The sequence below is a fragment of the Gigantopelta aegis genome, chromosome 8, assembly GCF_016097555.1.
Source record: "Gigantopelta aegis isolate Gae_Host chromosome 8, Gae_host_genome, whole genome shotgun sequence".
Classification (NCBI taxonomy): Eukaryota; Metazoa; Mollusca; class Gastropoda; order Neomphalida; family Peltospiridae; genus Gigantopelta; species Gigantopelta aegis.
The window spans coordinates 7,643,422-7,666,893 of NC_054706.1; the positions used below are offsets into that span (position 1 = coordinate 7,643,422).

General features: G+C 36.6%; 1 protein-coding gene across 1 annotated transcript in view; it reads left to right on the plus strand.

Annotated features, from left to right (window-relative positions):
* The first annotated feature begins 700 nt into the window (after positions 1-700).
* LOC121380069 (U3 small nucleolar RNA-associated protein 6 homolog) overlaps positions 701-23,472 on the plus strand; it is a 199,061-nt gene continuing 176,289 nt past the window's right edge. The window contains exons 1-14 of the mRNA XM_041508813.1: positions 701-852; positions 2,904-2,988; positions 4,869-4,910; positions 6,328-6,399; positions 6,869-6,889; positions 8,920-8,967; positions 9,458-9,521; positions 12,111-12,229; positions 17,093-17,125; positions 17,503-17,544; positions 18,293-18,368; positions 18,984-19,068; positions 19,419-19,513; positions 20,137-20,205. Coding sequence (XP_041364747.1) covers positions 761-852; positions 2,904-2,988; positions 4,869-4,910; positions 6,328-6,399; positions 6,869-6,889; positions 8,920-8,967; positions 9,458-9,521; positions 12,111-12,229; positions 17,093-17,125; positions 17,503-17,544; positions 18,293-18,368; positions 18,984-19,068; positions 19,419-19,513; positions 20,137-20,205 — 943 coding nt within the window. The 5' untranslated portion in view covers positions 701-760. The remainder of the gene's footprint in view (positions 853-2,903; positions 2,989-4,868; positions 4,911-6,327; positions 6,400-6,868; positions 6,890-8,919; positions 8,968-9,457; positions 9,522-12,110; positions 12,230-17,092; positions 17,126-17,502; positions 17,545-18,292; positions 18,369-18,983; positions 19,069-19,418; positions 19,514-20,136; positions 20,206-23,472) is intronic.

The window sequence follows — 23,472 nt, forward strand, 5'->3', positions numbered from 1 at the left end:
TTTTCTTAATTTCGTTCTCGTGTGCTGATATTCTCATGTGTTTTTCAGGATAACTTGATAAATTGTGGAATACCGACAGCTCACATACAAGTGGCGATTACTGTGGATAATCTGTTAACTTTTATTGATTATTCAAAGTTTTTACTGCTCAAATGTTAATATACCATTTCATTTTAAAAAAGCCACAACAACAACAACAACAAAAAACAAAAAAACAAACAAACCCCTCCCCCCAAAACCCCCCAACCCATTAAAATAAGCTCTAAGGCTGATCCCGATTTAAAACAGTAAACAATTGGTATACCATTCCAAATCCATGTTTTTGTACTATTTTTATTTTTACTAGACGTTTGATCACCGTCTGCAAAGTTAAAGAGCCAGAATTACCCCCCAAAACCCCCCACCCAGGTATAGTTTAGAAAAAGAAAGGAAGATAATAAAAATAAAACACACAAAACCTATACCGACTGAGTCATCGATCTGAATAAAACAAGTAAACATAAAAACACTATACGTTACTACTAATTTTCTCGTATGTTTGTACTGTTTAAAATAAAACAATTTTTATTCAGTTGTATTCAGGATTAACCCTCCCTCACCCGAAACAAAAATAAAATAAAACGATCTTTATTACGTCCCTTGCATAAACTCTTGCATGTGAAAAATAAGATATTGCTGCACTTCCGTTTGATATTAGCACGTGGTTTTGTTGTTGACATCTGAAGTAACATTAGAACGTTAGACAAGACTTTTTGGCACCATGGCAGAATTTGTTCAGCAAAGTATTGAGGAAATGATTCCAGAATTGGAGCAAATGCAAAGGATTGGACTTTTTGAAAAGTCTGAAACAAGGTTTGATCAATGCGTCATATTACAGAATTTCTACTTTGAAGTTTGGAACTAGAACACTGAATGAACACTTGGACTCTAAGTTAGAGTCTTACCGAGTTTACTCTATCACTTTGTCAGGCGCGAGTCTGGCATTTTATAAAGGGGTGGGTGAGTGTAGCATTAATGTGATGCCGTGATACACAATACTACTCAACGTGTAGTTGTATAATAATAATAGGAAAGACTCCGAAGTTAATTATTTTACTAAAACATTTGTAAAAGTAAAGGTGTGGGGTGGTTGTAGCCCCGAGTACTCTGTTGTTTGCGAGCTAGGTGGACATTTTTATGGTTATGGTCGCTCTCTCAGTTTTATATTATTCTATAGCGAAAAGATGAAATGGCTGACACAGTAGACAAAGTAGTCCAAGTACTCTGACAGTCGGAGAGCTAGACGTAGTCCGGAGGGACATAGTAAGTGTGGTTTTTAAGAAAAATATTGTCATAATGTGCCCTGTGTACTAAGCTAGATGGACATTTAGACAGGTACCAAGAAAATGGTTGATGTAATTTTTAAAGGTATTTAACGTCAAACATAGGATTGTTGTACATTAGGGCGGGAATCTTTGACTAACGTTTGGTGCACAGTGATTGGTCAGTATTTGTATAGATTGGTCTCTGACTGTAGAGTGTTAATAACTGTCCAAATGTTTTTCTAGCTCTCTTACTGTCAGAGTACTCGGGCTATAGACAAAGATTCCTGCTCTAATACAATGATAATTCTATGTTTGACGCTAAATACTTTTTCATTGATCATTTTCGAGTTCACCAATAACAAATATTTTGCTTATTCACCACTAATACACAGTATGACACTCTACAGGAAGAAACCCGTCAGATATTTAATCGGAATGTTATTGAAAGAGGGTGCTGTCAGATTTCTTCATGTAGTTTGTGTAATTAGTGGTTACTATGTAAAATATTTGTTATCGGCGAACTAAAAAATTATCAGTGTAATGGTATTTAGTGTCAAACATAGGATTATTGTTGTATTAGAGCGGGAATCTTTGTCTTCCATGTGGTAGTCAGCCATTCCGTGTTTTCGCTATAGCTTAATCTCTGACTGAGAGAGTGATCATATGATTCATAACCGTACACATGTCTGACTAGCTCTCGAATGGCAGACACTCAGGCTAGCAGCCAGTACTCCACAACTGGTGTCACAAAGGCAGTGGTGTAAAGTTTTTTGTTTGTGAGATGGTGCATATTAAAAAAAAATCCCTTGCTGTTTATTGAAAAGAGTAGCCTTTGTGGTGCTAGATCTACAAAATGGACTGCTTTTTAGCAGGCCACTGTTTCATGTCCAGACTACATTATTTTATCCTGTTCAAAGCAATATCAAATATGATAATGTTGACATCATTTGGGAATCCATGTTTGTGTGGGCTGTTCCTTTTCAGTAGCAGTGGGGATACTTTATATGCAGTACCATATGTGTCGGATATGAGGGGATCAGAAAGGTCAGTTGGCCCCTGTGCTGGAGCAAATCTTCACATTCTGCCAAAATGATGGAGATGTTAAGACAAACTGAGCTGGCCTGAACACTCTTTACCATGTATTTCCATTATTCTGGTCACAATGTTAGTTGTAATTCATGTAAAAATGTGCAGGACCTAATCTAACTGGCAAAATTAATGTTTTCTTTGCCAAATGTTTGCTCAAGTCGCAGTGTTAATATTAGCAGTAGTGAGAAGTCTCAAGTCACCATAATATTTGGACCTAATCTGAAGACATAACCTCAATAAAACATCAATAAAACATTTGAAATATTTACCACCAGTATAGTTTTATGGATTCTTTTTCCGCAATGCTTGAAGATATTAATTGAGCTGAAATTTTGTGTTTAGCTTTATTGTATAGCATTACAGATCAAGTTTGACTTTCTTAGGGATTTGCAAATTTTGAACAGAATTATGGCTCTTGAACTTAGGAGATATAAAAATTTATTGGACCTGGTAGGGGACATATATTGATTTATATATATAATCTCATACTTCAGATGTTGTTGTTTTCAGGAAAATTTTAAAGAAGCGACAAGCATTTGAATACAAACTGAGAAGAAAAACAAAGTGTAAAGAAGACTTTTTGCAATACATTCAGGTAATTATACTAAGTTTCTTACTCACCATTGAAGAGATCACCATGTGTGATTTATGGTGTCATATATTGATATCCCACACGTGGAATATGTATTTAAAGACATCTCATAGGTTGTTCCACAAAGATATCCCAGATACCAATGCTATAGAAGTATCATCCACTAAAATGAACAATTGTGACACTGATTGTTATATGATATATTTAACGTAACTAAGCAAATGGGTGTGTGCTGTAAATAACGTTTAGTTGGAAAATACATTTAAATTTCTTTTAAACATGGACATAGAATAGGGTCTGATAAACAATTGTGTAGTTCAGAATTTGGCTGGTTTTATACCCTTCCCACTGTGTAGCATTTTGTAACTCCATCAGTAAAATGTTGTAATGCTTGTCAGTATCTCCCACCCCATGTTTTTTCTGTTATCACGACAATAATGATCAATATTATTAGATTGATTCTTTGTATTTATGTGTTAAATAACAAAATAGCAATGACAGAGAGTTTGTTTTGAAAACACATTTAACTCTTCACAAACCCCTGCCTCCCACACCTGTAATGTCTATAATGCATTATGGGATACCCCCTCCCCCCAAACGTGTTACATAACTGTTGAATGGCCCCATAAAATACTTTAATTTATTAACTAATAAATATATACAACACAAGATACATTTTGAAACATCTCAGTTTAAGATAAATTGTATTTAACAGGCACTCTGCAAAATGGTTCACGTTCCTACTCATCTATTCCTACTGTACTGGTCTTGATCATGCAGGGGAGGTTAAATGTGCTGTTAGTTTTATTTGAAGCAGAGTGCGTGTGCTGCAGTTCAGTACATACTTCGTGTAATTAAAATGTGATTTTGTGGGTTGTATACATGCATACAATAAGCATTTCCTTTGCCCAGTGTGATCGGTTCTCCTTGATGCAGTATTGTGTTTTTGCTTGGTGTTTGTTAGTGGGCAGGATCGAGCTCAGTGGGTAGAAAAACAGTTTGTTTTGTTTAACGACACCACTAGAGCACATTGTTTTATTAATCATCGGCTGTTGGATGTGAAACAGTCTGTAGAAATACTAGAATGCTGGCCTGAGGTGCTTGAGCTGTAGGATTGAATACCATCTCTCACTGGATTGTTCTCCTCTAGCAATCAATAGCTCAGGATTGGTATATGGTGTGTGCTGTTCTGTCTGGGTAAAAAGAAAATGCCTAAAAAACTTATTGCTAGATGCAGGGCTTCTAGATTATGGTAACCCCATTCCTGTGACTAGTGATATTCAATGTTGGGCTAGTAAATAACTACTATTGGTATGCCTGACGGCTAGTGAATTTTTTGGGTCAAATGTTGCAATTAAGTCTATTTTGTAAATTTTATATCAATATCCTGTAACACCCCCCCCCCCCCCCCCCCCCCCCAATGATAGTGTTTTAAGCTCTATTTCCCTCTTTAGATGGCATATCTGATTATTACTATTATTTAGTAAAATTGTATTAACTTAAAGTAAAGTTGGACTAGTACATTTTTAATCATGACTAGTACATTTTTTAAATCACTGATACCATGGCTAGTGGATTTTATACAACTTCTAGAAGCCCTGCTAAATGTTATAAGTATCAAATGTTTGACATCCAGTAGCTGGTAATTGACAAATGTTTGACATCCAGTAGCTGGTAATTGACAAATGTTTGACATCCAGTAGCTGGTAATTGACAAATGTTTGACATCCAGTAGCTGGTAATTGACAAATGTTTGACATCCAGTAGCTGGTAATTGACAAATGTTTGACATCCAGTAGCTGGTAATTGACAAATCAATGTGCTTTGTGGTATCATTAAACAAAATAGACTTTAAATAGACTTTAACTTTGTTTTATTTTCAGTACGAGATCAATGTCCTTGCCATGGTGAAGCACAGAAGGGAGGTACGCCACTTGTTTCAAATAGTTTATTGCAGTAATATTAATGCATGGTATGATGGAATGTATGTTTATTATATATGTTTGAAATACAAAGTTCCCATAGTGGAGGGTGAGTTAATACTGTGGTAAAATGTCTCCATGTAAGTCGTAGAATTTAACTATGTTATTTTTGAGGCTTGAAAATCGTGGAATTTTCAGTTAGATCATGGAAAGTTATTAAAAATAAAAATTTATTCATAATTAATATAAAAAAAAAGTTAATGTCTAAATTTATAATGACATATAAAGAGACTGGCTGTTAGTGTAAAAAGATAATATTGATATTAGATCATGTTATGTTGATGATTGGAAAAACTGAAAATCCTTTAAATAAGTGACAGAATTACAGTTATATGATGAAGGCGGCTGGTGCAGCAGAAGTAGGAAATATTGTGACAAATGTGTTTCAAACTTTTCCTGTTCCTACAGTATTTTAAAAGAAAAGTCATGGGAAATGCCTTTAAAAAGTTGTGGAAAGTTATGACATTTTATTAATAGCAAAGTCAGGGCTAGCTTTGTCACTCTCCAAATTCGCCAATTGCTAATTTTGAAAACAGTTGACAAATTTTATTTTAATTTGGCAAAATAATTATTTTTAATAATTGACTTTTTTTTTGAAAATAACTGTTGATTTCTGCAATTTTTTAAGTTTAATAAACAATTTATCGAAATGTTTTGCTTACCCAGAGCTAGCCCTAAAAATATATGTAAACAACTTGGTTGAAATGTCATCATCGATCGTCAGTTGTAATCAGTGTGCACCAACCATGACTTCTAGTCATCAACCCACTGTCCTGGACAGACGGCCCAGAGAGCTGATGTCATCATCTATCGTCAATTGTAATCAGTGTGCACCAACCATGACCTCTAGTCATCAACCCATTGTCCTGGACAGACAGCCCAGAGAGCTGAGAGCTGATGTCATCATCGATCATCAGTTGTAATCAGTGTGCACCAACCATGACCTCAAGTCATCAACCCACTGTCCTGGACAGATGGCCCAGAGAGCTGATGTCATCATCTATCGTCAATTGTAATCAGTGTGCACCAACCATGACCTCTAGTCATCAACCCATTGTCCTGGACAGACAGCCCAGAGAGCTGAGAGCTGATGTCATCATCGATCATCAGTTGTAATCAGTGTGCACCAACCATGACCTCAAGTCATCAACCCGCTGTCCTGGACAGATGGCCCAGAGAGCTGACGTGTCTTCCCAGGACAGCATGCTTGAACTTTAATGAAATACAAACACGAAATGAAATTAAGATGCATGAAATGGTAATAAAATGTGGTACAAGTGTTTGTAGCTCTTGTCATGTTACTAATTTGTGTAACAAACGTAGATAAATTGAATAAATATAAACTTTTTCTGTTCTTCAGAAACTTCACCATGCCTTCAAAAGACTGGAAATTGAAGTTTCCATTATGCAGAGAATTCACAAGTTGTTTCGGGTAACGTGCATTTGTTTTCTTTCTCAATATGTCAGTAACCAATTGGCAGACATACAAGTAAATTAGCATTTGTAGTAATGTGAGGTTTTTTTACTTCGGCTTTACTTAGGAGAATAAAGTTACACTAGCATGGATATTGAAATACATGTAGGGATTTTGTGATTTTTGCAAGTGGATCAAGTCTGTGGACTCGTGTTTAACCTTTCTTTATATATGCATGTAAGACGAGGGGTTATTTCACACTTGGGTGCAGTTTTAATAACATGGGTGCGTATCTTAGACCTTGAAATGGAACAAGATTCTGATAATTTTAGGGGTTTCATTTGAATCCCCCAAACCCTACCGTCAGTTTTCAGGCATTAATATGTATAACAAAAGTGAAATATCCTGCTAAATCTATTTATTATGATACCTGAGTTATCAATTAATTATTGTATGTAATGTAAAGTATTTTATTTCACTCTTTCAGCTGGTGTGCAATAGATTCCAGGTATGTGTTAAAATTTCTAACATCTTTGGTGTAAACAATATTTATTAGCAAATCAAATTTGGGATTGGCCAACAGGCAAGTGCCTATATTAAGGCCTCTCCCTACATTTAACAAATATACATGTTATACATCAAGATGGCTAGAAACAATATTACAATAAAGATAACACGAATAGTTGGGGGAATAGAAGAGAGGAAGGTGTAGAAGAAACAAAGAATAAATAGCAAACAGTTAGAATGGTTAAATGGTTAATTGATCTCGAAACGCTTACTATTAATAAGAAAATTCTGAACAGATTTAAATATAGAGATATTATCTTGGACACTTAAATATGAAAGTATGACACTTGAGATTATAGTAGTTCAGTAAATGGGTATTGCGAGCTGCAGCATATATTGGGCAAAAACATAAAAAAAATTCTGCATCTTCAACTGGATGGCCACAAGTACAAGAAGAGGTATCTGTTACATGTCGTACAAATTTGTGACCATACAAATCACTGGTACCCAAACGGAGTCGGCTATGTAGAATCTGTTGCCATCTATCACCTTCATAGAAATAAGATGGAACAGCAGGGTCGTGTTTGTTCATTTGTAAAGCATTACGCATGTAGTATTCATTACATTCTGCAGCAGAGCGAGGTAGTTGTAAAGTTAAAAAAGTTGGTAACATGTTATTTGAAAGTTTATATATCATACAGAGTTTATGTCACTTCCTTCTTTCTAGTAAAGGTATGAAACCGGTTTCTCTATATAACAATTGGTGAGATGTTCCTCTAACAGCACCACAAATTGTACGGAGAGCATCTAATTGGAGATTTTCAAGGGTGTTTGCCTGATATATAGTACAGTTGTCCCAAATTATATCTGCATAGTTAAATATGGGAAGAATAAATGATCTGTATATTTTTTCTAATGCCTTTCTAGATAATCTAAATTTGAATGAACGAAGACAATTTATCATTTTACCAGCCTTATCCACAATATCTTTTATATGACAGTCCCATTCTCCAGATTTTTGAAACGTTAAACCCAAATGTTTATGAACCTCAACCTCAGATATCTGAACATTGTCTAAGAATAACCTAGGATTATCAGTGTTTACATTTTTACGACTGAAAGTCATTGAAACATATTAAGACTAAATTTTACTAACAATTTTTTTGCCCATCTATTAAGACACTCTAAATCTGTGTTTAAAATTTTACAACATGCATTAGGATTTTCAACAGTTATATAAAGTTAAGTATCATCAGCAAACAGTCATATATTTGAGGTGATATCACTTACAATATCATTTATATATATCAAAAACAGAATCTAATATCTTTCATTTTGGCTGCCTCAGAAGATAAAGTGGACTGATTTGATTTTTGCACTGCAGTTCAAACCTTATTTTCTCAATTTATTTTGTTCCTTTTCCTACCGGTCTTCTTCCATTGATAAGTGTTCAGAACATGATGAAAATAAAAGAGTAACTTATGTGCAGTACTTACTTAATTTTTTCACTTTGAGACCATATTTGACACATAAAATTGTAACATCTCCAAATCAAATATGCATGTAATCAATCAATTTGTCTTGCATAGCTGCTACCATTCTTTTAGATAAGTGTATTAAAGGTTGAAAAAACAGTGCTTGTGTCCTTGGATCGGTTATAGGTTTTGCAAATTTTAATTTGTCTGTAAAGATAATGACTGCTGGGGTGGTTGTGGTTGCTTTACAATGTTAAATACATAAACTGTTTATGTGAATGTTTTACAATGTTAAATTCATACACTGTTTATACAATTTTTTTACAATGTTAAATATACATACACTGTTTATGTGAATGTTTTACAATGCTAAATACATACACTGTTTATGCAAATGTTTTACAATGTTAAAATATACATACACTGTTTATGCAAATATTTTACAATGTTAAATATATGCAAATGTTTTACAATGTTAAATATATTACAATGTTTATGTGAATGTTTTACAATGTTAAATACATACACTGTTTATGTGAATATTTTATCCTTTTAGTATGATGTCAAACTTTGGTTATCTCACATCCAATTTGCCAAAGCTGGGGTAGGTGTTCTATTTTTGTATTTTTTTTTCTTAATTTTAAAATATTAAAGTCTGTTTCAATATATGAATGTGTAAAGACAAGAAAAACATGAACATAACATTACCCAAACCTATTATGGTTAAAAAAATATTCCATTACCCATTTTGTCATTTCTTGCTTCTATTATGGTTCAGACAAAAGCATTAAAGCATGTGATTCTGCTTTTCGAGATAATACCATGTCTGTTTTGTATAAACTGTATTTTGAACTACTACAAACACCAGGACAACAAGACACGCATTAGATTTGCCAAAATAAATAATTTAAGTTAAACGTTGAAAGTCATGGCAATGGTAAAAAAAAGCTGTAATAACCAGACATATTTTACACTGTTTAGTAACTAGACACAGTAGTATCAGCTGCTTTAACTTTAAAAGTTGTTTTTCATTAGATTCCTTTCAGAAAAGGAAAGGGTTAATTTCAAATTGTAAGACTTTTTTGTTTTTACAGAATGAAAAGGCCACTGTTAGTCGGCTGTTTACAAGAATGCTACAAGTTCACAACAAGAAGTCAGGTTTGTTTTCTACCACATTCTCAACAACATATTGAGTAGACCACTGGTCTAGGTGACCTTGCTACTACAGTATCAACAACATATTGAGTAGACCACTGGTCTAGGTGACCTTGCTGCTGCGTATGAACAACATATCATTGAGTAGACCATATGTCTAGGTGACCTTGCTACCACTGTCTCTACAAGATATTGAGTAGACCACGGGTCTAGGTAACCTTGCTACCACTGTCTCTACAAGATATTGAGTAGACCACAGGTCTAGGTAACCTTGCTACCACTGTCTCTACAAGATATTGAGTAGACCACAGGTCTAGGTAACCTTGCTACCACTGTCTCTACAAGATATTGAGTAGACCACAGGTCTAGGTAACCTTGCTACCACTGTCTCTACAAGATATTGAGTAGACCACAGGTCTAGGTAACCTTGCTACCACTGTCTCTACAAGATATTGAGTAGACCACAGGTCTAGGTAACCTTGCTACCACTGTCTCTACAAGATATTGAGTAGACCACGGGTCTAGGTAACCTTGCTACCACTGTCTCTACAAGATATTGAGTAGACCACAGGTCTAGGTAACCTTGCTACCACTGTCTCTACAAGATATTGAGTAGACCACGGGTCTAGGTGACCTTGCTACCACTGTCTCAACAAGATATTGAATAGACCACGGGTCTAGGTGACCTTGCTACCACTGTCTCTACAAGATATTGAATAGACCACGGGTCTAGGTAACCTTGCTACCACTGTCTCTACAAGATATTGAGTAGACCACAGGTCTAGGTAACCTTGCTACCACTGTCTCTACAAGATATTGAGTAGACCACAGGTCTAGGTAACCTTGCTACCACTGTCTCTACAAGATATTGAGTAGACCACGGGTCTAGGTGACCTTGCTACCACTGTCTCTACAAGATATTGAATAGACCACGGGTCTAGGTAACCTTGCTACCACTGTCTCTACAAGATATTGAGTAGACCACGGGTCTAGGTGACCTTGCTACTACAGTATCAACAACATATTGAGTAGACCACTTGTCTAGGTGACCTTGCTGCCGCAGTATGAACAACATATCATTGAGTAGACCACAGGTCTAGGTGACCTTGCTACCACTGTCTCTACAAGATATTGAGTAGACCACGGGTCTAGGTAACCTTGCTACCACAGTATGAACAACATATCATTGAGTAGACCACGGGTCTAGGTAACCTTGCTACCACTGTCTCTACAAGATATTGAATAGACCACGGGTCTAGGTAACCTTGCTACCACAGTATGAACAACATATCATTGAGTAGACCACGGGTCTAGGTGACCTTGCTACCACTGTCTCGACAACATATCGTTGAGTAGACCACTGGTCTAGGTAACCTTGCTACCACTGTCTCGACAACATATCGTTGAGTAGACCACTGGTCTAGGTATCCTTGCTACCACTGTCTCTACAACATATCGTTGAGTAGACCACTGGTCTAGGTGACCTTGCTACCACTGTCTCGACAACATATCGTTGAGTAGACCACTGGTCTAGGTGACCTTGCTACAACTGTCTCGACAACATATCGTTGAGTAGACCTGGTCTAGGTAACCTTGCTACAACTGTCTCTACAACATATCGTTGAGTAGACCACTGGTCTAGGTAACCTTGCTACGACTGTCTCTACAACATATCGTTGAGTAGACCACTGGTCTAGGTAACCTTGCTACGACTGTCTCTACAACATATCGTTGAGTAGACCACTGGTCTAGGTAACCTTGCTACGACTGTCTCTACAACATATCATTGAGTAGACCACTGGTCTAGGTAACCCTGCTACCATGGTCTCAACAACATATCATTAATTATACTGAATGTAAAAAAATAAGTTAGTGTGTCTCTATATTATGTTAAAGTTCCAGTTCTTGTGGATACAGAGATCAAGACTGGGTTTGTTCCAAATCTTAAAAAGTCCTTGACTTTCTGCCTCATGATTGAAAAGCAGAAAAAAATATTTTCATTCTGTGTTTAAGTGCTTTACTTGGACAAACACTTTCTTTATTGTAAGAATGAAGATACCTGGTACAATAAGTTAAACACGCATCTAGCCCCCCTCTCCTCCATACTTTTCTTTATTAGTCCCCTCAAGGTCCATCTCCATCCTTCTGTCTGTCCATTCATCTGATCCAAATATTGTTTTCTGGATAGTTATATCACAATGTCTTGGACTGATTTTTTGGTATAGTTTTATCATGTTCTGTTACAGATCAAGTTTGACTTTCATGGCAATTTACCCATTTTTGACAGAGTTATGGTCCTTGAACGTAGGAGATTCAAAACTTTGTTTTCTGAGGGAAAAAATCGGAATGCCTCAAGATATTGGTCTGAAATTTTGTTTATTGCTTTATTATGTACCGTTATAATTAAAGTTTGAATTTCAAGGCTATATACCTATTTTTGGCATGGTTATGGCCCTTGGACTTAGGAGATACCAAAAATATTTGGGCCTGTTAGGGGACATGTTATTGCTTTAGCAATACACTCAGAGTCCATATTAATTTTCTGTTTTGTATCACTGATAGCTAAGTTATAGTTTTTGTTTGTGTTCAAAGAGTTGTGGATTCTGGCTGCTAAATGGGAGTTTGAGGAAAACATCAGTCCCGACAACGCTCGCAGTCTGATGCAGAGAGGACTCCGGTTTAATCCTGAGTCGAAGAAACTCTGGCTTGAGGTAACTCTTACATCCAACTTGTATGTGGTTCATACTGGTCAGGGAATTACTGGAAAGTTGTGGAATATTTTGTTGGGTCATAGAAAGTTTTTGAATAAAAATTAGGTAATAGTTTTTTGCTTTATTTTTTATTTTTGTCGGAGTGATTAGTAACCATTGCATGTATGCTTAGCCTCATGAAAAGTGAACGCTTGAGGATATTAATATGTTTTTCATTTAAAGTTATTTAAAATAACAAAAAGAGACTGGTAATGTGTTTAAAAACACTGTAATATTATTAACTTGTAAAATGTTGATGATAGTAGAAAAATTCTTGAAAATCTTTTCAGAGAGGGTCAAAGAATTAAGTAGATATCGTACGAACTGTGTTGTGTTGTTATTACCTTTAGCGTTTTTCCGTATGTCCATCTGTAAAGTTTCCGGAGCATGTCTTTCTTATCAATTCATATAGGATCATCAAACCTTGTATGCATGTTCAATTTGGGCTAGCAGTGTGTCACGTACCATAACTAGGTCACTGTGACCTACCGTTGACAGACATACAGGGCTAGCAGTGTGTCACGTACCATAACTAGGTCACTGTGACCTACCGTTGACAGACATACAGGGCTAGCGGTGTGTCACGTACCATAACTAGGTCACTGTGACCTACCGTTGACAGACATACAGGGCTAGCGGTGTGTCACGTACCATAACTAGGTCACTGTGACCTACCGTTGACAGACATACAGGGCTAGCGGTGTGTCACGTACCATAACTAGGTCACTGTGACCTACCGTTGACAGACATACAGGGCTAGCGGTGTGTCACGTACCATAACTAGGTCACTGTGACCTACCGTTGACAGACATACAGGGCTGGCGGTGTGTCACGTACCATAACTAGGTCACTGTGACCTACCGTTGACAGACATACAGGGCTGGCGGTGTGTCACGTACCATAACTAGGTCACTGTGACCTACCGTTGACAAACATACAGGGCTGGCAGTGTGTCACGTAACATAACTAGGTCACTGTGACCTACCGTTGACAGACATACAGGGCTAGCGGTGTGTCACGTACCATAACTAGGTCACTGTGACCTACCGTTGACAGACATACAGGGCTAGCGGTGTGTCACGTACCATAACTAGGTCACTGTGACCTACCGTTGACAGACATACAGGGCTAGCGGTGTGTCACGTACCATAACTAGGTCACTGTGACCTACCGTTGACAGACATACAGGGCTAGCGGTGTGTCACGTACCATAACTAGGTCACTGTGACCTACCGTTGACAGACATACAGGGCTAGCAGTGTGTCACGTACCATAACTAGGTCACTGTGACCTACCGTTGACAGACATACAGGGCTAGCAGTGTGTCACGTACCATAACTAGGTCACTGTGACCTACCGTTGACAGACATACAGGGCTAGCAGTGTGTCACCTACCATAACTAGGTCACTGTGACCTACCGTTGACAGACATACAGGGCTAGCAGTGTGTCACCTACCATAACTAGGTCACTGTGACCTACCGTTGACAGACATACAGGGCTAGCAGTGTGTCACGTACCATAACTAGGTCACTGTGACCTACCGTTGACAGACATACAGGGCTAGCAGTGTGTCACGTACCATAACTAGGTCACTGTGACCTACCGTTGACAGACATACAGGGCTAGCAGTGTGTCACGTACCATAACTAGGTCACTGTGACCTACCGTTGACAGACATACAGGGCTAGCAGTGTGTCACGTACCATAACTAGGTCACTGTGACCTACCGTTGACAGACATACAGGGCTAGCAGTGTGTCACGTACCATAACTAGGTCACTGTGACCTACCGTTGACAGACATACAGGGCTAGCAGTGTGTCACGTACCATAACTAGGTCACTGTGACCTACCATTGACAGACATACAGGGCTAGCTCTGCCACTTGTCAAATTTGCAGATTGCAAATTTTAAGGACAATTGGCAAATTCTATTTTAATTTGGCGAAAAAAATTGGGTGATAAATGTTCTGACCACCCGGAGTTAGCCCTGACATGATGTACCTCAGCAGAATTCTTGTTCTTTAGAGGGTTCTATAGTTAAAAACACGCTTGAGATACTCAGTACATTTGTCAGAGACACCGTCGGTGGACCCATTGGGCTACTGTCTCGGTCCAGCCAGTGCACCACGACTGATATATCAAAGGCTGTGGTAGGTGCTATTCTGTCTGTTGTGGGATGGTGCATATAAAAGATCCCTTGCTGCTAATCGAAAAGAGTAGCCCATGAAGTGTCGACAGTGGGTTTCCTCTCAATATCTGTGTGGTCCATAACCATATGTCCAACACCATATAACCATAAATAAAATGTGTTGAGTGCATCGTTAAATAAAACATTTCCTTTCCTTGTCAGAAACAGCAAGGTTTTATTCATGTGATTTTAGCTTCCATCTACGTTTCCTTTTTTAAATTTAACATCTTTTAGACCTGCTGTATGTGCAAGAACACCTTCGTTAGGTTATCACAACAAAACACGTTCATCCCATTGTGTGGTGCTGGGATTGAGCTCATTTGGTAGACCTGAGGTTTTTAGATCATAGGGTCAAGCTGCCTCAGTTGACTCATTCTTTGATGGGGTTTTTCCCCTGTCTTAATCAGTGCCCATAACTAGTATATTTAAAATCGTGGTATGTGATGTCCTGTTTGTGGGAAACTCGATATAAAAGATCCTTAGCTGCTAATGGAAAAGTGTAATGGGTTTCCTCCAAGACTGTGTGTCAGAGTGTATTAAATACTTGACATCCGGTATAGCCGATGATTAACAAATGAGTGTTCTCTAGTGGTTTCCTCCAAGACTATATGTCAGAGTGTATTAAATACTTGACATCCGGTATAGCCGATGATTAACAAATGAGTGTTCTCTAGTGGTTTCCTCCAAGACTATATGTCAGAGTGTATTAAATACTTGACATCCGGTATAGCCGATGATTAACAAATGAGTGTTCTCTAGTGGTTTCCTCCAAGACTGTATGTCAGAGTGTATTAAATACTTGACATCCGGTATAGCCGATGATTAACAAATGAGTGTTCTCTAGTGGTTTCCTCCAAGACTATATGTCAGAGTGTATTAAATACTTGACATCCGGTATAGCCGATGATTAATAAATGAGTGTTCTCTAGTGATTTCCTCCAAGACTATATGTCAGAGTGTATTAAATACTTGACATCCGGTATAGCCGATGATTAACAAATGAGTGTTCTCTAGTGGTTTCCTCCAAGACTATATGTCAGAGTGTATTAAATACTTGACATCCGGTATAGCCGATGATTAATAAATGAGTGTTCTCTAGTGGTTTCCTCCAAGACTATATGTCAGAGTGTATTAAATACTTGACATCCGGTATAGCCGATGATTAACAAATGAGTGTTCTCTAGTGGTTTCCTCCAAGACTATATGTCAGAGTGTATTAAATACTTGACATCCGGTATAGCCGATGATTAACAAATGAGTGTTCTCTAGTGGTTTCCTCCAAGACTATATGTCAGAGTGTATTAAATACTTGACATCCGGTATAGCCGATGATTAACAAATGAGTGTTCTCTAGTGGTTTCCTCCAAGACTATATGTCAGAGTGTATTAAATACTTGACATCCGGTATAGCCGATGATTAACAAATGAGTGTTCTCTAGTGGTTTCCTCCAAGACTATATGTCAGAGTGTATTAAATACTTGACATCCGGTATAGCCGATGATTAACAAATGAGTGTTCTCTAGTGGTTTCCTCCAAGACTATATGTCAGAGTGTATTAAATACTTGACATCCGGTATAGCCGATGATTAACAAATGAGTGTTCTCTAGTGGTTTCCTCCAAGACTATATGTCAGAGTGTATTAAATACTTGACATCCGGTATAGCCGATGATTAACAAATGAGTGTTCTCTAGTGGTTTCCTCCAAGACTATATGTCAGAGTGTATTAAATACTTGACATCCGGTATAGCCGATGATTAATAAATGAGTGTTCTCTAGTGGTTTCCTCCAAGACTATATGTCAGAGTGTATTAAATACTTGACATCCGGTATAGCCGATGATTAATAAATGAGTGTTCTCTAGTGGTTTCCTCCAAGACTATATGTCAGAGTGTATTAAATACTTGACATCCGGTATAGCCGATGATTAACAAATGAGTGTTCTCTAGTGGTTTCCTCCAAGACTATATGTCAGAGTGTATTAAATACTTGACATCCGGTATAGCCGATGATTAACAAATGAGTGTTCTCTAGTGGTTTCCTCCAAGACTGTATGTCAGAGTGTATTAAATACTTGACATCCGGTATAGCCGATGATTAACAAATGAGTGTTCTCTAGTGGTTTCCTCCAAGACTATATGTCAGAGTGTATTAAATACTTGACATCCAGTATAGCCGATGATTAACAAATGAGTGTTCTCTAGTGGTTGTGTTTTCACATTATTTATTTTTTTAGCTTTTGTATTAATATAACCATGGTTCTTGCTGCTCCATTGAAGCGGGGCAGCCCATTTTTTTGAAGGATGTGGTGCCGCGCGGCCGCCCCCCTCCTTTAATTTTTACACAGCGAGAACACTGATAACTGTTGTTTTTCATTCTGTAGGATTATCAACTTTTAACAGTTTTCTTTAAGAAGCTGGAAAGTTACTCAGGGCTTCTAGTGAATTTTTAATTGTGGCTATTAAAGTTTTAAAATAACTGATCGTATGGCTAATGGATTTTCTAAAAATTCCAGAAGCCCTAAGTAACTGCAATATTGAAGCTTAGAATATTTTCAGTGTTGTGTCAGGTTTAACATATTTAACTGGCATACATACCACTTAATGCATTAATATATGTGTGTTCCTTTTTCAGTACTACAGGCTAGAACTTTTATACACAGACATGGTAAGTTCTTATTCTGTTTATTTGGGTTATCATGTAATATTGATTTTGTAATAAAATGATGTAAAGCCACTCATGTTAATTATGCATACATTGTGCAGGACAGTTTGGATCAACACTTAATTGCATTCATTTTCTATCAGTGTTCCAATTAACATATATCCTTACAAACTCTCGGATCTGTCTCTTCTGTATTTGGTGACACATTTTCAGTCTTTTGTAGTTGACATTGTACATATGGCTTACATCAGTTTGTAGCTGTACAAAGTATACTTTTAGTGTTTTTCTTTTACTGATGACAAATGTGTATCAAACTAGTTTACTTGTGTTTGTTTTACTTTAATAAACAGAGCCTGTGTGTTTTCATACTTTATTTTTAGTTGCGGAAACGAAAAGCTCTTTTGGGGATTGCTGAAAATGTTGTAAGTCTTTGTTTTATTATTTTGAGGAGTTTCAGAAGAATTTATCGCAGTGGAATGGACATGAGCATCTAAATTAATGTTTAAACTGTCTGGATGGAATTAAAATGTCTGTCACATTAGAATATTCAAGTCAAAGTATAGAATATTCAAGTCAAAGTATAGAATATTCAAGTCAAAGTATAGAATATTCAAATCAAAGTATAGAATAGTCAAGTCAAAGTATAGAATAGTCAATTCAAAGTATAGAATATTCAATTCAAAGTATAAAATATTCAAGTCAAAGTATAATGTTTTATTGTGTCAAGAAACAAAAATGCACTGTTCTTACAGTATTATGTCCTTCATAGATATATTTATTGCAAATTAAATTATTACTAGAATCTAATCGCTTGATTAGATGACTTAATCCATTAATTTTATTGAATATGTCACTGTTTTTGCAAATTTATTTCACAGACTGAGTCACTAGATTATTCCAGTATGTTATAAAAGCATTTTATTTTGTTCATTGACAATATTCAGCTTAAGTTACTTTCAGATGTTTAATATACAAGTGGATGGTTGATGGATTACTTGTTATGAAAAATAATTGCTGTAAATGTGTGTATACTCTATCTGTGGTAAAACTGACAGTTTGCCAATTCTGTGAATAAAGTTTATAAATTAGCTGTGCTCGTAAGTTCAAGTACCGTACTGTAAATAAAGTGTAAGGTACATTTTCTTATTTAGCAAGTGTTGTTATTTGCAGAAAAAGGACAATGATGCAATAATTGAGGGGAAAGTAGCATTTGTAGTTTACAAGAATGCTCTTGAATCCATTTCAGGTATGAACTTTGTTTATTTAAGTTTGTAATACAAATCTCTTTCTCACTAAACTGTCAACTTTTAAACTTTTGGAGGTTGTTGATAACTAGGTTATCAAATGATTACATTGTCAATAGTGTTAGTGTATAGCTTAAAACATGTAGCTTAAATAAGTATACACAGCATCTCTCATAAGTTTAAAATGACACTTATCATTAAATTTGTATGAGAACTCAGTCTTTGTATGTTATTTGCTTCAGGGTGAGACCACTTTGTACTTTTTGTGTATTTTGTTATGTTTGTACTAAACAAAAGCTTTAGAGATATTTATTGTGTTAAGCTAGGGTTGGGAGTGTTATTTTAAAGGGTTAGGTTAATAGTGTTGACAGAAACAGGAATCTTCTGATGATTTATGAATGCCTGAAATGTTTTAGTTTTTTTGCACTGTTTGTGGCTTGGCTTATACTTGTATTATTCTAGATTCATTTTTCTATTTCAGTGATTTCTGGGCTCCTTTCCCAGTTTGATTGAATTTAATGTAATTGTGTTGAATTCGTTTCAAAATAATGATAATATATAGATTTTAACAAATATTTACTTGAAAATACCTTTCTGTCTTATTTTCCAATCTTCAGGTGATGTTAATTTTCTTCTGTCATTCATTCCAATCTGTAAACTGTTTGACTTCACACAAAACCAGGAAGAACACATGTTCCAAGTGTAAGTTTTATTTTATTTAAATATTTTGAGTGTTACTTTAACATTTTCTTTCCTTTTCACTTGACATTAGAAGAGTTTGTGGGTAGCATCATAGTGTAAACATTCTCTATATTTATTACAACTGGTGGCCGATTGTTTATGGTTGCGGCCTGTCAAATGCCATGCGACCAGTAGGCATTATTGACACTTTGTGTTTTTTAAATATTAAATATTGATGGAACACTTCAAAATCATTGTCCTAAATCTGTAACATTTCAAAAAAATACTTCTCTGAATCTTTCAATACCTTTCCAGGAAAAATGTTTTATAACATGTTTTAAATGTAACATTCTCAAAAAATATCATTTCAGTTTGCAAGACTTGTACTCAAATTTGCCACTGACTTGGGATGCTCTGGCAAAACGACATTTATACCAGCGATATCGAGGACAACCTGAAAAAGAAGGTCTCTTGAACATTTAACATTAGTTCTATAAGCATCTGGGTTTAATGTTTGTTTTTATTTAACGCCACCACTAGAGATTTATTAATCATCAGCTATTGGATGTCAAACATTTGGTAATTTTGACATATAATCTTAGCGATGAAATCAGCTGCAATTTTCCATTTATAGCAAGGTGTCTTTTATATGCACCATCCTACAGACAGGATAGCACATACCACGACCTTCGATATACCAGTCGTTGTGCACTGGCTGGAATGAAAAATAGCCCAATGGGCCCACCTATCTCTGATAATAGTTCAAACTGGTTTATCATTTTGTGTTGATAATTCAGTGTAATATTGTTTTGTCTGCCACAGCTCCATACACTGTTTTCATGTTCTGACCATAGCATTTATTTCTGTCTTTTTCACATTTAATAAATTAATATATTTCATTGTGTCTTTCATAAATGTGACTCTTTCATAGCTGTCTACACTGTTTATATTAATAATTATACAATTATAATACTGATTAACATGGACTCGGTTGATCTTTTTCACATTTAAAAACCCAAGTGACGAATCTTCTATTAACACATTTAATATTTTAAAACTATTTGTTTGTATCATACTATCATGTTTCAGGAGTGACCAAGAAGGATGAAGCTGAATGTCTCCAGGTTTACGAGGAAGCGGTGAAGGCTGTTCCCACGGGTGAGTCAGTTGGCTTGTATATAACATAGGTACAGCACGTGACACAACTAGCAACCCACCCATAGTTGGTTTGTTATAATATATTACCTCGTCTGCCCGCACCAGAACAGTGATCATTACCAAGAAACTCCCAAGACCTTAATTGATAGTTTATCTAACTATTTTTACATTTTTGGTAAATCTCCATGCACACTGGACATTGGTGAAACAAGCTGGAAACCTAAGCAGCTATCTATTTCTAATTGACTTTATTGTTGGTTTGAGCACTGTATTCAGGCTTGGTTCCACCTATGTCTAGTTGACTTTGTTCATGGTTTGAGCACTGTATTCAGGCTTGATTCTACTTATGTCTAGTTGACTTTGTTGTTGGTTTGAACACTGTATTCAGGCTTGGTTCTACTTATGTCTAGTTGACTTTGTTCATGGTTTGAGCACTGTATTCAGGCTTGGTTCCACCTATGTCTAGTTGACTCTGTTCATGGTTTGAGCACTGTATTCTGGCTTGGTTCCACCTATGTCTAGTTGACTTTGTTCATGGTTTGAGCACTGTATTCTGGCTTGGTTCCACCTATGTCTAGTTCACTTTGTTCATGGTTTGAGCACTGTATTCAGGCTTGGTTCCACCTATGTCTAGTTGACTTTGTTCATGGTTTGAACACTATTCAGGCTTGGTTCCACCTATGTCTAGTTGACTTTGTTCATGGTTTGAACACTGTATTCAGGCTTGGTTCCACCTATGTCTAGTTGACTTTGTTCATGGTTTGAGCACTGTATTCAGGCTTGATTCTACTTATGTCTAGTTGACTTTGTTGTTGGTTTGAACACTGTATTCAGGCTTGCTTCTACTTATGTCTAGTTGACTTTGTTCATGGTTTGCACACTGTATTCAGGCTTGGTTCCACCTATGTCTAGTTGACTCTGTTCATGGTTTGAACACTATTCAGGCTTGGTTCCACCTGTGTCTAGTTGACTCTGTTCATGGTTTGAACACTGTATTCAGGCTTGGTTCCACCTGTTTCTAGTTGACTTTGTTCATGATTTGAACACTGTATTCAGGTTCGTTTCCACCTATGTCTAGTTGACTTTGTTCATGGTTTGAGCACTGTATTCAGGCTTGGTTCCACCTATGTCTAGTTGACTCTGTTCGTGGTTTGAACACTGTATTCAGGCTTGGTTCCACCTGTATCTAGTTGACTGTGTTCATGGTTTGAACACTATTCAGGCTTGGTTCCACCTGTGTCTAGTTGACTCTTTTCATGGTTTGAACACTGTATTCAGGCTTGGTTCCACCTGTGTCTAGTTGACTCTGTTCATGGTTTGAGCACTGTATTCAGGCTTGGTTCCACCTGTGTCTAGTTGACTCTGTTCATGGTTTGAGCACTGTATTCAGGCTTGGTTCCACCTGTGTCTAGTTGACTCTGTTCGTGGTTTGAGCACTGTATTCAGGCTTGGTTCCACCTGTGTCTAGTTGACTCTGTTCGTGGTTTGAGCACTGTATTCAGGCTTGGTTCCACCTGTGTCTAGTTGACTCTGTTCGTGGTTTGAGCACTGTATTCAGGCTTGGTTCCATCTGTGTCTAGTTGACTCTGTTCTTGGTTTGAGCACTGTATTCAGGCTTGGTTCCACCTGTGTCTAGTTGACTCTGTTCATGGTTTGAACACTGTATTCAGGCTTGGTTCCACCAGTGTGTAGTTGACTCTGTTCATGGTTTGAACACTGTATTCAGGCTTGGTTCCACCAGTGTGTAGTTGACTCTGTTCATGGTTTGAACACTGTATTCAGGCTTGGTTCCACCTGTGTCTAGTTGACTCTGTTCATGGTTTGAACACTATTCAGGCTTGGTTCTACTTATGTCTAGTTGACTCTGTTCATGGTTTGAACACTGTATTCAGGCTTGGTTCCACCTATGTCTAGTTGACTTTGTGGTTTGAACACTATTCAGGCTTGGTTCTACTTATGTCTAGTTGACTTTGTTCATGGTTTGAACACTGTATTTAGGCTTGGCACAATACTCTAGCAAATAACTGATTGCTTTAGTTAGTCACGTAGTAATGTTACTCAAACCGATTAGTGTCAATGTCTTGGATGTTATGGGGACTGTTCTAGAACTGGCATGGTGTTTATAAAACTTTTAGAGTCTAGACTAGAGACTCTAATAGAGTCTGAGACACTAACGTCATGACGACGCCATGCAAATCGTATGCATGTGACTTCATCAGAGATTGAATCTGGACTCTAAACATTTTATAAGCATGGGCCCTGATCTGATGATAAAAAAATACTGAATTTAGTTTTTATTCTGAATGTTATTAGGACATTTTTAGAAGTGATCTCGTGGGAATTCTATGTACTCAGTTTAGTTTTCACTTGGTTGTTTTGGCAGCCATTCCAGAAGTGATATCCTTAGGATAAGAAGCACATGTTTTGCACAAAATATCCTGGATTTGTTCTGCAGGGAACATTTTGTTTTCAAAATCTTAATTAGTGATATTTCTATATAACAGAAAACTGATTAGCAATTATACTGTTTAATGTTTTTAAATTGTGTAGCGATGTCTGTAACTTGCTTAACGATTCGTGAAGCGATACTCAACAAAATTTTCCCTGTGGTGAAATACTGAAAATGACCTGGGGTTTTCAGCTTGACCGGTTTTCTAATGTCGAAGGCAGATTATTTTAGTTTGTTCAGTGGGTGGATTAATGTGTGAACAAATATTTTCAGCATTTTATGATTTGGATTCATGACAAGCAAACTGACGTCAAATTTTAAAAATAAAATGTCTTATGTATTTTACATTCATAAACTTCCCAATAAAACACTGAAATGAGAAGAAATATTAATCATAAAATGTATACTTATATTTAGTTATTGTGCATCCAGTACTAGTTGTCCTCACTTGATTATCAAAGTAGAAATCAGCTAGTTTTTAAAGGCACAGGTCCTAGTTCGAGCCTGTAAAAATGGACACTTAAGTTTAGTTAATCTACAAACCTGCAACACACATTTGGATATGGTTATAACAGAAAGAAGCTAAAGTCTGTGATGTTTAAACAGGGAAATACCATCAAAAATAACTATAGCTTGTCTCATTAATCATTATTTCTTAGATGAATGTGCACTTTTAAAAACTACGGTATGTCGCTTTAAGCTACAGTGTGTGTGTGTGTGTGTGTGTGTGTGTGAACAGTCATCTTTATTTGTTTTTATGTAAATTCCTCTCCAGTATGTAGAGCACTTTTTTGCATGAAAAAATAAGTACTTATTTA